A 13,954-nucleotide genomic window follows, 5' to 3' on the forward strand; every position below is an offset into this window, starting at 1 on the left:
GTCCCATCCGGATTGTGCCATCTCCCCCCGTACGCATGACAATGCCCTATCAAATCTCCATCTCTCTACGGGCCTGTCTAGAGTAGAGCACGTCTATTGAGCATGGCCTGGTCGTCATTCCTTTTCCTGGCAACTCGGTCCCCAGCCATCGAATGCTTCCGGCCTTGCCCACTGTCAGGTTATATGAGCCCCCGTAAAGTAAGGCGGTTTGGTCGCCGAGGCGATAGCGGCGTCGGTCTTCACATGCAGAACCGCGGAGTCGGTCTTCACATGCAGAAAAATCCCATCCGGACCGCGCCATCTCCCCCCGTACGCATGACAATGCCCTGTCATATCCCCATCTCTCTACGGGCATGTCTAGAGTAGAGCACGGCTATTGGGCATGGCTAGTTCGTCATTCCTTTTCCTGGCAACTCGGTCCCAAGCCATCGAATGCTTCCGGTCTTGCCCACTGTCAGGTTATATGAGGCCCCGTAAAGTAAGGCGGTTTGGTCGCCGAGGTGATAGCGGCTTGTCATCCTCGCATGCTCGACTCCATCAAGCAAAGTCCTTCGGGGGGCTTAAGCGAAATGGGCACCAAAGGTCATTTACCACATCTGATGAGCAACGCGGGATAGGGGTTGATGACAGATTTCTTCTTAGAACCTATCATCCGCCCCTTTCGTGATGGCGAGTGTATGAAGGGCATCACACGCTCCTTTTACAAAGCCCCTTTCGGAGATTCGGGTCCAAATGCGAGACCTCTAATTTGTAGCGCCTAATATGAGCAGGGGGGGAGTCGATGGAGCCAAACACAGCCTACTCTGGCCACTAATAGCGAATCAGGACTAGCTCTTTGTAGCCATCAACTACTATACAGCCGTCTGGGCATCTGTGAATCAACGTAGTAGATTGCGTGCGCTAAGATCAGTACCTATCGGGTCGGAACCATCCGTAAGCTACCCGATATCGTTGCACCCTCGGGTCGACCCGTGCTCGATGCAACCACGGGTAGAACTCGATTCCTATAGGAACGAACTCGACTCTTGTTCGATTCGATCAGTAATACCCACTGTCAGGAACTTCGCGAGAATTTCTTCACACATTCGGCTCACCAACGACCGATTGTACCAACGGATCTATCATCCGAAGAGTACCCGTCAGCAACGATTTTTAATTCCCAAAAAATAAACTCGCTTTCTGGAAGATCCAGAACCCCCGTTTCGCCAACACGGTCCTTAAGCGAGTGGTTCATTTGAAATCTATAGACCCTCAAAAATGAACACTCTTAAAAATGGTATGTTCATCGACTGCATTTGACGAATTTGAAGAAATTGCACAACGCTTCACTATACCATCGTGAACACCACATGGTTCCTTCGAAAAGACTAACCGCCTCATGCAGGTCGTGTTACTCTTCAACCCATTCTGATAATCAGCTGAGAATCAAAAGGTGCCGTTTAAAAAAAAACTAGAAGAAAAACTTAAACTGTGTTTGACAATGATTTTCATTTAATGGTCATAATTCTGTTGCGAACAATTCTAAATATTATCTCATATCATATATTCTAAATATTATCTCACCCTTCACTTTGAGCAATGCTACTCGGCAACGTTTAGCGTTACCAAATCAGAAATGAAATATTGTCCTGTCAGAACCAGGAAAGGTTAATACAATAATATATGAAGCAGTAAATACGATACATTACAACATCTCATCAGCTCTACATCGTAATCTCAAAGAGCACTTAGGAACCAATTCCGTTACTGATTAATAAATAAATAAACAAATAAGGGGCAAACTCTTTGCACCTTAATCATTCAAACGCAACGCTCGCATTTTCTCTGCGAGCGCATCGAACTCTGACAACAGTTCACGGGTCAAAATTTGCTGCTTATTCAAAGCTTTACCGTTGGAAATGGGCTCATTTGAGACCTTTGCCTCAACCGCTTGTTCCAATTCGTCCTGCTTCGATTCCCCTGTATCGTCATCCTTCAATTCCTCACCAAAAGGTGCTTCACCTTCCTTCGTACCCGGACGATGCTTGCCCGGGATCAGCTCGATGCCCAGCTCCGGGCAACAGTCGCGCGCAATAGTAAACGCCCAACGGATGCACTCGGACAGTTCACAGTGCACTAGCAATTCGTGAGACTCGTGGTAATCGCAGCTAATGCCTTCCGTATAGCTGAAAACATCATCATCAAGACGGTTCTGCGCCATTTGCAGCATCTTAAATGGTTCCGTTGTTCCTTCGTCGAACGATACTGCAGCTTGCTGCAGCTCCCAGTACAGCTCCGCTACGGAGCAAATTCGCAGCTTCTGCTCGCGGATCCGGTCGCCCAACATGTCCAGAAGTATAGCTTCCACCGCAGACATTTGCTTCGCCGCCGTAAACAGCACCGGCAGACGGTCATCTTTCGCGTCGAAAAAGCTGATCAATTTGGATGCTATTTCCGACCCATCCATTTCTGCCAAACCGTGTGGTGGTAACGGTAAGGCATGGGTCATCTCCGACTGTAGCTTCGCTTCGTACGCCATACCGGTCGGAAGTTTCGGGTGATCAACGATTGCATGGAACCGTTTCGCTACGCCAGCCGCTAGCCCGAACTTTACCGCACCAATCTCTGCCGGAAAGTACACATTGTCCAGCGTACGGCAGTAGTAACCGATCGAGATAAGGATAAAGGTTTCGCTGCCGAGTTCTACAAATATACGCAAACCGCCATCCGATTTAGCAAAATGGGACACATCCGAAAATGGTTGCAACATGTCGCTACCTACCCTTGCCAGCCGCCTGAATCCGTTTACCCAGCAGATCCTTTTCCGCAACCTTGGCCAGCGCCGGCTGTCCCTGCGGCTTAGGTAGTGCGTGGTGAGACGGATTCGCCCGCTGAACGTATGGCGCACGTTCGGCCACATCCATTTGCTACGGCAAAAAGGGAACACAGTTAGAAACGATCGGCACTGCAACGAAACATAACCTCCATGATAGGCCCCCTTTTTTCAATCGTACCTGCCAAATTTCATCGGCTGCCTCGGCCACTTCAGCCAGATTCCGGAACACACGACCTTTGAGTGCTTCTCGCCGTTGGCACTCCATCATAAAGTAAAAGAAAGCACTTTTCTTCGGCATCCTTGGGACAGTTGCAGCTCGTTTGTGGTTGCGGTGGTTAGGTTATGTTAGGCGAAAAAACCCCCGGGATGCCGTCTGATCGTTTCGATGAGATTCGTTTTCTTAGAACCGTTGGCGCCGACTAAAGTTCGATCTGACAGAAACAGTTAGGAAAATGAACTACGGGTAGAGGGCGCTTAGCGCGTCGAATGAAAGCAGTGCCCAGCTAGCAATGTCCTGTAGAAAATGAACATGGCAGGCAGTGGTGCTCACCTCAGACCGTTCACTGCAAGCGTCAACAGTGTTTGCAGTGCTGTTAAAAATCGAAAAACAGATTCGTTTGACTCGATATTTTTGTTAATAGTTTTATTTTTCGATACCGTATTATTTAAAAGTAATTGAGCAATTTTTCGCATTAAAAAAAATCGTCCCGTATATTACAAACACAGCGGATGGATGACGACCCCTGCCCATTTTATAGCACCTTGTTCTGCGCTGTCAAATTGATTTGTTTTAGAATTTACCGGATTCAGCTGTTTCGTTCCAAGAAAGAGGGAATGGAAAAAGTCCCACTCGTATCGAATCCAGTGTAAACAGTGAAGTTTTTTTTTCACCAGGCACCCCTTCCCGTTGGGGGCAGCCAGTTCTGCTTGGTTTCTTTCCGGCGAACTTGTAACCTCACACTTTCACCCGTGGCCGTAAACAATGCCGAAAAGGAACGCCTTTTTTTGGTTTATGCTTGAGCACAAAAAGCGGCTCGAAGCGAAAGGGTACCGGTTTCGTGGCGTGAAGGATGTGGTACCGCTTGCCGGGAAAATTTGGGAGGTACAATGCAACCCAGTGGAGTTTTTTTTCCAAGAAACCGGCTACATACTCACACACCTCCAACAATTGTCTCATTGCAGAAAATGGATGCAAAGGAACGGGAACGATATGCTGCGCGGGAGGTGGAAAAGAAACCGCATCCGAAACCGGCCCACCGTTCCAGCACCGCCCGGCACCAAAGCCAACCGATCAAGAATAAAAACCCGCCCGACGAATGCAAAGAAGGGGGACCACAGCTGATGACGGAAATGCTTACGAAACGTTTGTGGCAAGCTGAGATGGATTCGAGTATGACATTTTTTGTTATAATATTACCACCCCACAAAAAAACGCTTGCTTATGTTGATTTCTTTCTATCCACAGCGATCGAAACCCTCGACTTTTATCTCATTTCGATCGAGTACTTCTGCCGCACGGATGACGGTGTTTACATTCCGGCTGAGCTGGGCTTGGTTAAATTTAGTCTCGAAAGCGGTGTACAGGAACGCCTACATCTGCTAATCAATCCCGGCAAGCTGCCGTACGGTTGCGCACTGCAGGCCGAGCAGCACGGTGCAGACACCCATTCGCTTCCGCTACCACCGTACGCACTCGGTGAGACGGATCTTAACGGCGTGGCGGCAAGATTGGCTTCCTTCCTGGAACCGGGCGGGGACGCGGACGGCAACCGGCTTCCGATGCTGTTTACCGCTACGGATGGTGTGCCCGTGGTGGAAAGTACGCTGCGACGGTTACTCCGCGAACGTATCGGCAACCGGCCGCTGTATGTCACCACCGTGCCACAGCTGTTCTATCGGGTGAAGCTGGCCGTCGAACGGCATATGATGAGTATGACCCTGTTCCCGTCCCTGGTAGCGGCACAGCAAATCATCGACACCGACACGTTCGCCTTCACGTCCGGCATTAGCTGCGAGTACCACGAAACGCACGACCTGCTGGAACGCTGTGCGCTGGCCCGGTGCATCCGTTGGGCGTACACCATCGCGGGAAACTGTTGCAAGGAGCTGGGCGTTGATCTGCTGCCGGGAAAGCATAAGCCGCTCGATACGACCGTGGACACGCTATCCGACTTGGTGGATGCTACGGCTGATGGCGGTACGGGTGAGGCAAATGTTTCCGTTCCGATGGACTCGAACCTGGAACGATCTAACGATGCGGTGGCGGATGCAGAAGACGAACCTGGTTGCAGCAGCAGTAAAAGGCAACGGTGTGGCAACAGGCTCGACTATTGCCAACTGTTGGAACAGCAAGGACAGGGCGAAGGTCCTGTTGGCGAGCCGAAAAAGCCGGAAACGTTCAATGTGCGAGAAATGTCGGGCCGGGGTCGCGGCTTGCTGCTGGACGAATATCCTCATCTGGCCGTGATGGGACGCGGACGTGGACGCGGATTCGATCTGCTGGTGCGAGGACGCGGCCAGATCACACCAGTACGAGGTCGGGGTAGGTGAGCTGTTTTACACCGTGACACGAGAATAGACATCTAAGGACTAGCAAATATATATTCAACCAACCACAAGACTGCGATAAATAAAATAATCAACTTTATGTGACGAGGTGCGAAGGGTTTCATGTTTCGAGACTGGATTATTTCGTGAGTGATAGGAGTGAGCCGGCGGCCATAGGTTTGGGGCCGGTATTTGCTGGCCTACTGCCGGATCGCCCTCCCAACCAGCGCCTGTTTAAAGCGACGTTGATCTTGTTGCAGAAGGTACAAGCTTGTGGTGTTCAGATCCAGCAGACTACTGAACGACTCCCGGATGTTCTTTATCGCTTCGGCATGAGGCTCAACCGGTGCTAAGGTACGTCCGAAAACATATCAGTCTTAAACGCAGCAGAGGATGGTTTCGAATCACACCCAGATCCGTCAGCCCAGTTGTTGGTATATGCAAACCGGGCATTCTACTAATGGCGGACAAGCGACATATTGCTCTGGAGGTGAGAATCTTACACACGGTAGAGAACACAACATTCGGTGGTTTCGATATCCAATTTATTTGAAGCCTTTTACATCGGATAGGAAAAGCTGATCAAGTTTCAAATAGGTAAGTAAATGCAGATGAGTTTGTTAGTGCTTTCTAAACGTATAATCTGGAAACATGCCACGTCCACGACCGGCCATAGGTAGAGTCCGCAACCGTTCTTGCTCGGTTTCGGGCATCGCACATTTCGCCTTGAAGCCCCGGCCTAGAGTTCGGTACCTGAGCCAAACTCCTCGGGTATCGTAGGCAGGCCAAAGCGGAAAGCAGCGCAATACTCAGCTTGCTGAGATGTTGTACCAACGGAGTAAGTCATGGCCGACGCTTGGTTACCATCTGAAAAACGAGCACGTGGATCCCATTCCCAAAAGTCTTCGTTGCCTTCCGCTGGCTTCAGCAAATTTTGCCGGGACGTTGTACTGCCAAAGTTCCCATCGGCTGACGTTTCGTTATCGTTTGAAAAACGGCAGTGCGAACAACAAACCTTCCTGCCGGAATTAGCCATAGTCGATGACTCGCCCTCATTCGAAAAAAGCGATTCCCAGTAGTCCGTCATGCTTGTGAGCTTCTTCAACTTATCCAGCCGGGTCGTTGTACCGCCGGATTCCATCATGGTCGATGCGTCGCCATCATTTGAGCAACGATCATGCGAATCCCAACCGCAGTATTCCGTGCTGCTTTCGGCCATATCCGGTCGAGGAGTTGTAGTGCCGTATTCGATGATGGTCGATGGCTCGCCATCATTTGAGTGGAGATCAGACCAACTCCAGGAAACTTCCGTGCTGCTTTCGACCATGTCCAGTCGAGGAGTTGTAGTGTCGGATTCGATTATGGTCGATGCCTCGTCATCATTTGAGTAAAGATCATACCAACTCCAGTCTTCCGTGCTGCTTTCGGCCATATCCGGTCGAGGAGTTGTAGTGAAGGCCGATGCCTCGCCATCATTTAAGTAGCGAGCAAACCAACTCCAGCAAATTTCCGTGCTGCCTTCGGCCGTATCCGGTCGATGAGTTGTAGTGCCGGATTCGATGATGGCCGATGCCTCGCCATCATTCGAAGCAAGATCACGCGAATCGGAGCCCTCCGTACTGCTTGGCGCCTGCTCAAACTCAACCACCGACGTGTTGCTCTCTATGACGGTTCCAGGGTGAACGGTGGGGCTTCGACCACTGGGCTGCTCTTGAAAGCACAACTTGTTGCACATTCTTGCCTGCGCAAAGTATGTTCCACGCTGCTCGTGCGCCATTTCCTATTATGCGAAAACCATGCCCGTTAAGAAACGATATTTCCAAATGGAATCGCGCAACTCACTTACCTCCCATTTCATGTGGCAAACTTGTTTAGCATGGGAACGGTTTGCAAATATCACACCCTTGGCCTTTTGTTTCTCGGTGTACTCTGCACGAAATAGCTGAAAAGCAGATTTTCCTGAATTTTGGGACATTTTACTGCGTGCAAAGCGACCGGTGCTACGCTCTAACTTTTCTGATGAATTTGGCGCTCTGCGTTGTCAGCGGGTGTAAATGGAACTAGTGTAAGCAGGACTACCAACGCAGCCATGACAGATCCCATAAAATTTCACAGGTACTGAGGCAGGGGTTTACAGCCATTCTTGAAATACCCAGTGAGGAATTAGGCTGGTGTCATTGCGGCTCATTTCTGGGCTAAAGTCCAAGGTGTATGTATTGGCAAAAGTCTGCATATATGCCCCCCCCCCCCCCCCCACTCACGGACGCTCATTTTTGCAACTGAGTTACCCAAAAGGGGGCTAAAGTCTGATTAGATGCCCACTACACCCCACTCACAGCACTCACTTTTCGCTACTGAGTTACCTTAAATTTAGGTAAAAGTTAAGCAAAAATGTGAGAAAAAAAAAAGTCTGAAAAATGTACCCTTTTGCTAAAGTCTGAATAGATAACCCCCCCCCCCACACTCATGGGCACCTCATTTTGCAACTGAGTTACGCAAAAGGGTATCTTTTTCAGACTTTTTACAATAATTATTTATTTATTTATTATTTATAATTGTCATAAATTATTAGTACAACAATTCTTCACATTTTTGTCTAACTTTTACCTAAATTTAAGGTAACTCAGTGGCAAAAATGAGTACCCGTGAGTGGAGGGGGGGGTGGAGGATTCTATTCAGACTTTAGCCGGTCTCTTTAAATGCTATATTTACCTTGACATCATTGATTCCATTCTGACTGATAGTCTATGTATTGGTGGCTTCTGTACCTACACATAGGAAGTCTTGGCGTTTTAAATTTTATTTTTCATCCGAATAATTATTAAATAACAAGATGAACCATACCCTAAAAATTGTGTATACGATTCGGGCTGTAAACTGTCATCTTATTTTTAAATGTTATTCCAAGAGCTAGCAAAACCCTTCTATTACTAGACCTGCGTATGGAATAGACCATTTTCGTACGACTAAATTGTACCCATGATTCCGTCTGTCAAATCCCATATCAATTTTTGACAGAACGTATCACTTATGGGGTTATTAGATGACGGATTTTTCATCGGTGATTTTCTGTCAAAACGCGTTTGATAGATAAATGCCGGTCTGAAAAAATGAATTCTCAATGCTCAATTCAGATTTCGATCGCGCTGGTTTTTTTTTCTGTCAAAGTGAGGATTGTTTACATTTTGGAAGCGTTGTTTTGCCTCGCAATTTTTATTGAATATTATTGTCCAGTTTATTTCGTGTGATTTAAGATGAATATTGAAGACGATGTTTTGTTAATGCATAGAGAGCGATTTGGGACCAGTTTGAACCGAAAAATCTCTAACCGAATGTTCGTCTGACCAAAGTGCTGTCGGTCACGAAAAAGTATCCCTATCATAATGGCATCGTCAGTCGGTGCCCGGCATGGTACGATACGTGTTAATGATAAATATTTCATTCCATTTTAGAATAACGGACAATTCAAATGTAAAATAATTCGGATGATGGCAATAAATATCTGTGCAGCATATTGTGTTATTACACGGACAGCGGGTTTTTTTTCTGTCAAACGCCCTATTTGACAGAAAATCACCAACCAAAAAATTCCTCGTGTAATAACCCCATCAATGGAACACTTAAATCAGATATTATACCTGTAATGTATTAGTGACTTTTCCCGTATGTTTATTCAGCAGCAGCAGCAGTGAAATAAAATAAAAACAACAATTATGATCCAGTTATGTTCGATCACAGAACGAAGACGAACCCTGCACTTTGCTTTCTGTTGGGATTTTATAGCACCTTTGTTTTGATTGTCAAGCAGTGAGCCGTTAAGCAGGAAATACGAATTTTGCCTGCTGGGTCCGTTTGCGGTGAACAATCCATTTCCAGCGAAAACGTTCATTCGATGCGTAGCTGGCTCTGATTACGCGCCGCCGTAGTTCGTCGCTGTGTGTTTGTGTCCCGGTGCTCCGAAGCAAAACGCCTGAAAATGCCGAAACGAAATGCATTTTTCTGGTTCATGATAGAGTATAAGGGCCAGGAAGAGGCCAAGGGACGCAAGATCCGTAGCCTTGCGGAAATTACACCGGAGGCTGGCGAACTTTGGGTGGTAAGATTGGATCGGGTTTAGGAAGCGAAGCAGTCCTTCGTTCTTCGGTGCTAACAGTGTCGATTTCTTTTCCGGCAGAAAATGGACGAGAACCAGCGCCAACCGTACGTTGTGAAAGCGAACGAGGGCAAAGGCGGTACCGCTCTGGGCAGGCTGAACAGCTTGGGCGTGAGCATTGACTCGGTGGAACATCAGCTGCGTGAGAAAAGGGCGAAGGACCAGATGGTAAGGGACCTGACGGATTTGCGCGTGATGTTGGCAGCGAACAAGACTGGTAAGGACGATGGTGCAAACCTGCTGACCGCCACTAACCTACCTTTACACGCTTTTGCCTCCGCACAGAACTCGCCAAGGAGGTGTTTTACATCATCTCGATGGAATATTTCTGCTGCACCTATCAAGGTGTGTACATACCGGCTGAGCTAGCCGTGGTGAAGTACAGCCTGGCGTCGGGCGTAATGGATCAGCTGCATCTGCTTATAAAAGCCAGCGAAATTCCGCTCGGCTATGCCGCCGCAGCGATGGAACGCTCGGGCAAAACTCACCAACTGCCGACACCGCCGGACGCACTGGGGGTGGCGGATTTCGGCGAAATCGCCGACCGCCTGCTTGCCTTTCTCGACGCGGACGGACCGTTGCCGCTGCTGTTCACGGATGAGGAGGCGATGCCGGCGGTGGAATGTATGCTCGCAAGCATCCTAGGTAAGCATGGGAACGACCGGTTGAAACAGTTGCACATCTGTCCGTTGGCGCAGTTGTTTTATAAGCTCATAATAGCAACGGAACGGCGCAACGGGGAGCAGTTCCGATCGAACGTACCGTCCGTCCGGATAGCGCAGCAGATACTGTCGTTGGACCGGTATGCGTACACGCTAGGCATCAGCTGCGACTACCACGAAGGGCTGCTGAATACGTATCACTGTGCCCTGTCGCGGTCCGTTCGCCGGACGTACACGATCTCGATGTATTGTTGCACGAGCTTGGGCATCCAGCTGATACCGGGCAAGCATATGCCGCCGGTCCGGAACGATGGCAGGAAGCCGGCACAAACGCCCAACGCAACGGTCAACCGTATGTTGTACGAAGATTTGCTAAAGCTGGGGCTTGCCAGCGGCGAGCCCGCGCCGGCGGACAGTTCCAGGTACACCGCGGACACGGCGGAAGAGTCAACACACCATTCCGTGCATAACACTAGCATGCAGAGCTCCAGTGAGGTGGAAAAGCGGTTGGAGCATTTCCGGAACATAAGTCTCGCGGAGATGCCGGCCAGCCTGTTTCCGCCCGGTGAAAGTCCGCTCGATAGGATGGGTGGGGCAAGCGTTTCCGGTTGGGGGCTGGGAAAGCAGGACACCGGTGAAGCGATTTCTTCTTATGCTGACGGTAACGGTAGGGAGGGACGAAGCATGACCATTAAGCCCAGTCGTAGCGTATGTTCGGACGGGAACACTACGCTGGATCGAGTCTCGCGTAAGTGGAAGCAACGGATGAGTAATTCGCTGGACAGGACGACAGGTACGAGCGTTGCCAGCGCCGAAACGCAAACGCTTACGGAAGATGTGCTGGGAGACACTTCATCGGCCGACGATGAAATGCGTGACGTGGAGAGAGCTGGCCGGCGTCCGTACGAGACGGGAAGCGTTTGTTCGGTCGGCAACACGACGGTCGACAGCTTGATCGATCGGGTTGAGGTGGAGCGACGGTTGGAGGAATCGATCAAGCTAAGCAAAACGATTGCCCAGAAATCCAGAAGCGTTCGTTCGCAACGCGACAGCACATCCGTGCTGGATGTGATGAATGCAAGCATGGGCAGCTCGCGAACGAGCAAGGCAATGCAGGGCATGGAATTGAGCGACTATCGTGGCGCGGGCAGCAACTCCAGTAGTGACGCTTCCCACTGCAAACATCAGCAGGTTAACATCACCAGCGAGGCGGAGAAACGGTTGGAGCTGGCGATGAGGGTGAGCAAAGGTATGGCCGAGGGATCGCGAAGCGTGCGTTCGCTGGTCAACCACACGCTGGATACGACGGATGTAAGCATCGACAGCTCGGCATCGAAAATGCGGAGCCGTGCTGGAAGCAAAGGGCATGGTGGTGCCCCGGACAACACCACCCCGGAGGTGGAGAAATGGTTGGACCGGTCGATGGAACAAGGCAAGCGCAACACACCAGCAGCAAGCGTTTCGTCGCTCTCGCACGCGAAGAGTCCGCTCAACAGTGCTGCGAGCGTCACCAGCTCTGCGCCGCACGACAGTAATGATGCGGATTATGTGCTGACACCGGTGGCAAAGCCGCGCCATAAGGTTGGTCTGCTGACAGAGGACGGTATCGATTACGACTATGAGCCTGCTTGCGGAAGCTACCGGCTAAATGTGTTTACCAAAAACCGCGATAAACCGTTCCCTACGCTGGCGGAAGCTATGGCACGTGACAGTGGACAAAATCAGCAACGGGGCACCGATGCGCAACAGCGCGGACGTGGAGGTGGACGTGGCCGTGGCCGTGGACGTGGGCGTGCCCGTGGACGCGCTGGTAATTGAGGTTAAATAATTTACTTTTCTTTACTCTTTTCTTTAATACTTACCATTTTCTCACTAATTACGCTTTGCGCGAGGGAGCGCTCCGCGTCGAACGCGCTCGATGTTGACAAGTTTGACCTACAAGACGCAGCAATGAATACACTGCTTAAAGAAAATGGCGTCTCGCGCCATACGCCGCCTCGACTCTGCCGGTCCTTAGATCGCAGTAATTTTGAATTGAGCTACAGTAACGACATTTTTTTCTTCTCGATTACCCGCTTTTTTTCTTGCTCTTCTTTTTTTTTTTTTTGATTTCTTCTAATTGACAAAATAACGTTGTGATCTGAAATTGAAGTTTAATAATAAATGTAAGGCATCAGCATGGCTGATTTGAGCACGCTTGAGCAAACAGGAGAGACTGCTAACAATATCCTTGTATCTCGTGTCCTGGTCACAAGCTTAGCTAGGTGACCGATGCAGCTAGCCGCCGATCCGGGACGATTCTGGGTTGACGGTGGCGGGCATCACAGGAACAGTCGCACGATCGTTGCTTTGGGTTTTCTTTATAGAGGCTCTGGGTCTTTGAGACCTCGTTCGCCTCTGTATCGTTGTGCGTGGTGTGTTAGGGCCTTTTGAAGGCATAGAGAACGTGGTTCCTTGGGGGGGGGGGGGGGAGGCTCTCTGAACGACGAGACTAGCTGGTATACGATGTCACCTCCACCAAGCGCTCTTAACCACTAATCGCAAGTCCACTGTGAAAAGACTGAAAGGGTAGAGGGGGAGGATTCTGTGTGACGATACCTGCATAAATGTAGTCGATTTAGGTAAGTGACCTTAATACCTTGAACCATCGTGAAGCCTGAAATAATCCTCAGGCTGGTAGAGGTGACAATGGCGCCGGTCGCCGGAGTGGTCCCAATATCGAATCCGCGGATATGCAGGACATAGCGTCAGGACTTCAGTTTAAAGGTAGCCAGTAAATGGCCGACCAAAGTTTTCTCGTGATTGAAGTGACCTGAAAGATCTGATTATCTGACCGACTTGGAGTTTGGGAGTGGTCCTAGTATATCCGGAATAAGGTTAGTTCCAGATCAGTTCTTCCGGCGCATTTCACAACCACGTAAATGTGATTGAATCCGTCCTGGACTGATGAGTTGAGATTGGTCCTTAAAAACAATAAACAATTCCGCGTGGACAATTGGTCCTGTGCGAGAGAACGAATTGTCGTTTAAGCGTTTTATTGTGTAGCTCTCTAAGCGATCCGAAATTAACCACTGATCTGGGCTGAATCTGGGCGGGCTGGAGTTTAAACCCCCTTCTGGATCGTTCCTCCGTAGTGAGGACTGGCTATCACTAAGTCTACTTACTTATCAGGCGCTACCACCGCTTTGCGGTCTTGGCCTGCTGCAACAATCCTCGATCCCGGCTATCCCGGCCGTTCTGGCGGACGCCATCAACGCCATCACTCCATCTCAATTTGGGTGTAGACAGCTCTAAAAGGAAGTTACGGGCTGGGTCGTTGGCGGTCTCTAATCTGGCGAGTCTAATTCGTTGCACGATCAGTCCTCTCTAGAGCTCGTCATTGTAGCGGCTCCTCCATTGTCCTTCCACACAAACGGGGCCAAACAATCCTTCTGAGCATCTTCCTCTCGAACGCGGCTAAGAGGGCTTCGTCAGCTTTGGACAGAGTCCATGTCTCAGAGGCGTGTGTGAGGAGCTGGGACTATAAATGTTCTGTACAGTCCGCAGCTTCGTCCGTCGCAACAGGTATTTAGAGTGGACCAGTTTCCTCAGGCTGTAGTATGACCGGTTTGGCAGCCAGCACCCGTGCGCGTAACTCAACATCAATGTTGTTGTCGGTGCTAAGCCTCGGGAGAGCCTCAAAGAAGATGGTCCCCGAAGTTTCCACCTCCGATTCGCGGATGGCTCTCTCTACCGCCAGATTGAAAAGGAGACAGGCAAGCCTAAAGCGCCCTGAGA

General features: G+C 49.8%; 4 protein-coding genes across 5 annotated transcripts; 2 read left to right on the plus strand and 2 right to left on the minus strand.

Moving 5' to 3' along the window:
- Positions 1-1,469: 1,469 nt before the first annotated feature.
- LOC118517514 (protein maelstrom homolog) lies at positions 1,470-3,263 on the minus strand. Its single transcript, XM_036063738.1, has 3 exons — positions 2,994-3,263; positions 2,762-2,906; positions 1,470-2,682 (listed from the first exon to the last, which is right to left on the minus strand). Exons 1-3 carry the CDS (start codon positions 3,111-3,113, stop codon positions 1,793-1,795), a joined length of 1,155 nt encoding a protein of 384 aa, XP_035919631.1. The 5' UTR covers positions 3,114-3,263; the 3' UTR covers positions 1,470-1,792.
- Positions 3,264-3,594: 331 nt separating this feature from the next.
- On the plus strand, positions 3,595-5,472 carry LOC118517513 (protein maelstrom homolog). Its single transcript, XM_036063737.1, has 3 exons — positions 3,595-3,917; positions 3,998-4,205; positions 4,281-5,472. Exons 1-3 carry the CDS (start codon positions 3,798-3,800, stop codon positions 5,363-5,365), a joined length of 1,413 nt encoding a protein of 470 aa, XP_035919630.1. The 5' UTR covers positions 3,595-3,797; the 3' UTR covers positions 5,366-5,472.
- Positions 5,473-5,885: 413 nt separating this feature from the next.
- LOC118516953 (lisH domain-containing protein C1711.05-like) lies at positions 5,886-7,602 on the minus strand. Of its 2 annotated transcripts, XM_036063416.1 has the most exons (3): positions 7,209-7,602; positions 6,669-7,142; positions 5,886-6,560 (listed from the first exon to the last, which is right to left on the minus strand). In XM_036063416.1, the coding sequence occupies exons 1-3, from the start codon at positions 7,335-7,337 to the stop codon at positions 6,102-6,104; spliced, it is 1,062 nt and encodes a 353-aa protein (XP_035919309.1). In that variant the 5' UTR covers positions 7,338-7,602; the 3' UTR covers positions 5,886-6,101. The 2 variants fall into 2 exon arrangements, with proteins under 2 accessions (XP_035919309.1, XP_035919002.1); XM_036063109.1 differs by having other exon boundaries at positions 5,886-7,142.
- Positions 7,603-9,191: 1,589 nt separating this feature from the next.
- LOC118516621 lies at positions 9,192-13,191 on the plus strand. Its single transcript, XM_036062598.1, has 3 exons — positions 9,192-9,458; positions 9,537-9,732; positions 9,801-13,191. Exons 1-3 carry the CDS (start codon positions 9,339-9,341, stop codon positions 11,993-11,995), a joined length of 2,511 nt encoding a protein of 836 aa, XP_035918491.1. The 5' UTR covers positions 9,192-9,338; the 3' UTR covers positions 11,996-13,191.
- The last annotated feature ends 763 nt before the right edge of the window (positions 13,192-13,954 follow it).

This window comes from Anopheles stephensi, chromosome X (assembly GCF_013141755.1).
Source record: "Anopheles stephensi strain Indian chromosome X, UCI_ANSTEP_V1.0, whole genome shotgun sequence".
NCBI lineage: Eukaryota > Metazoa > Arthropoda > Insecta > Diptera > Culicidae > Anopheles > Anopheles stephensi.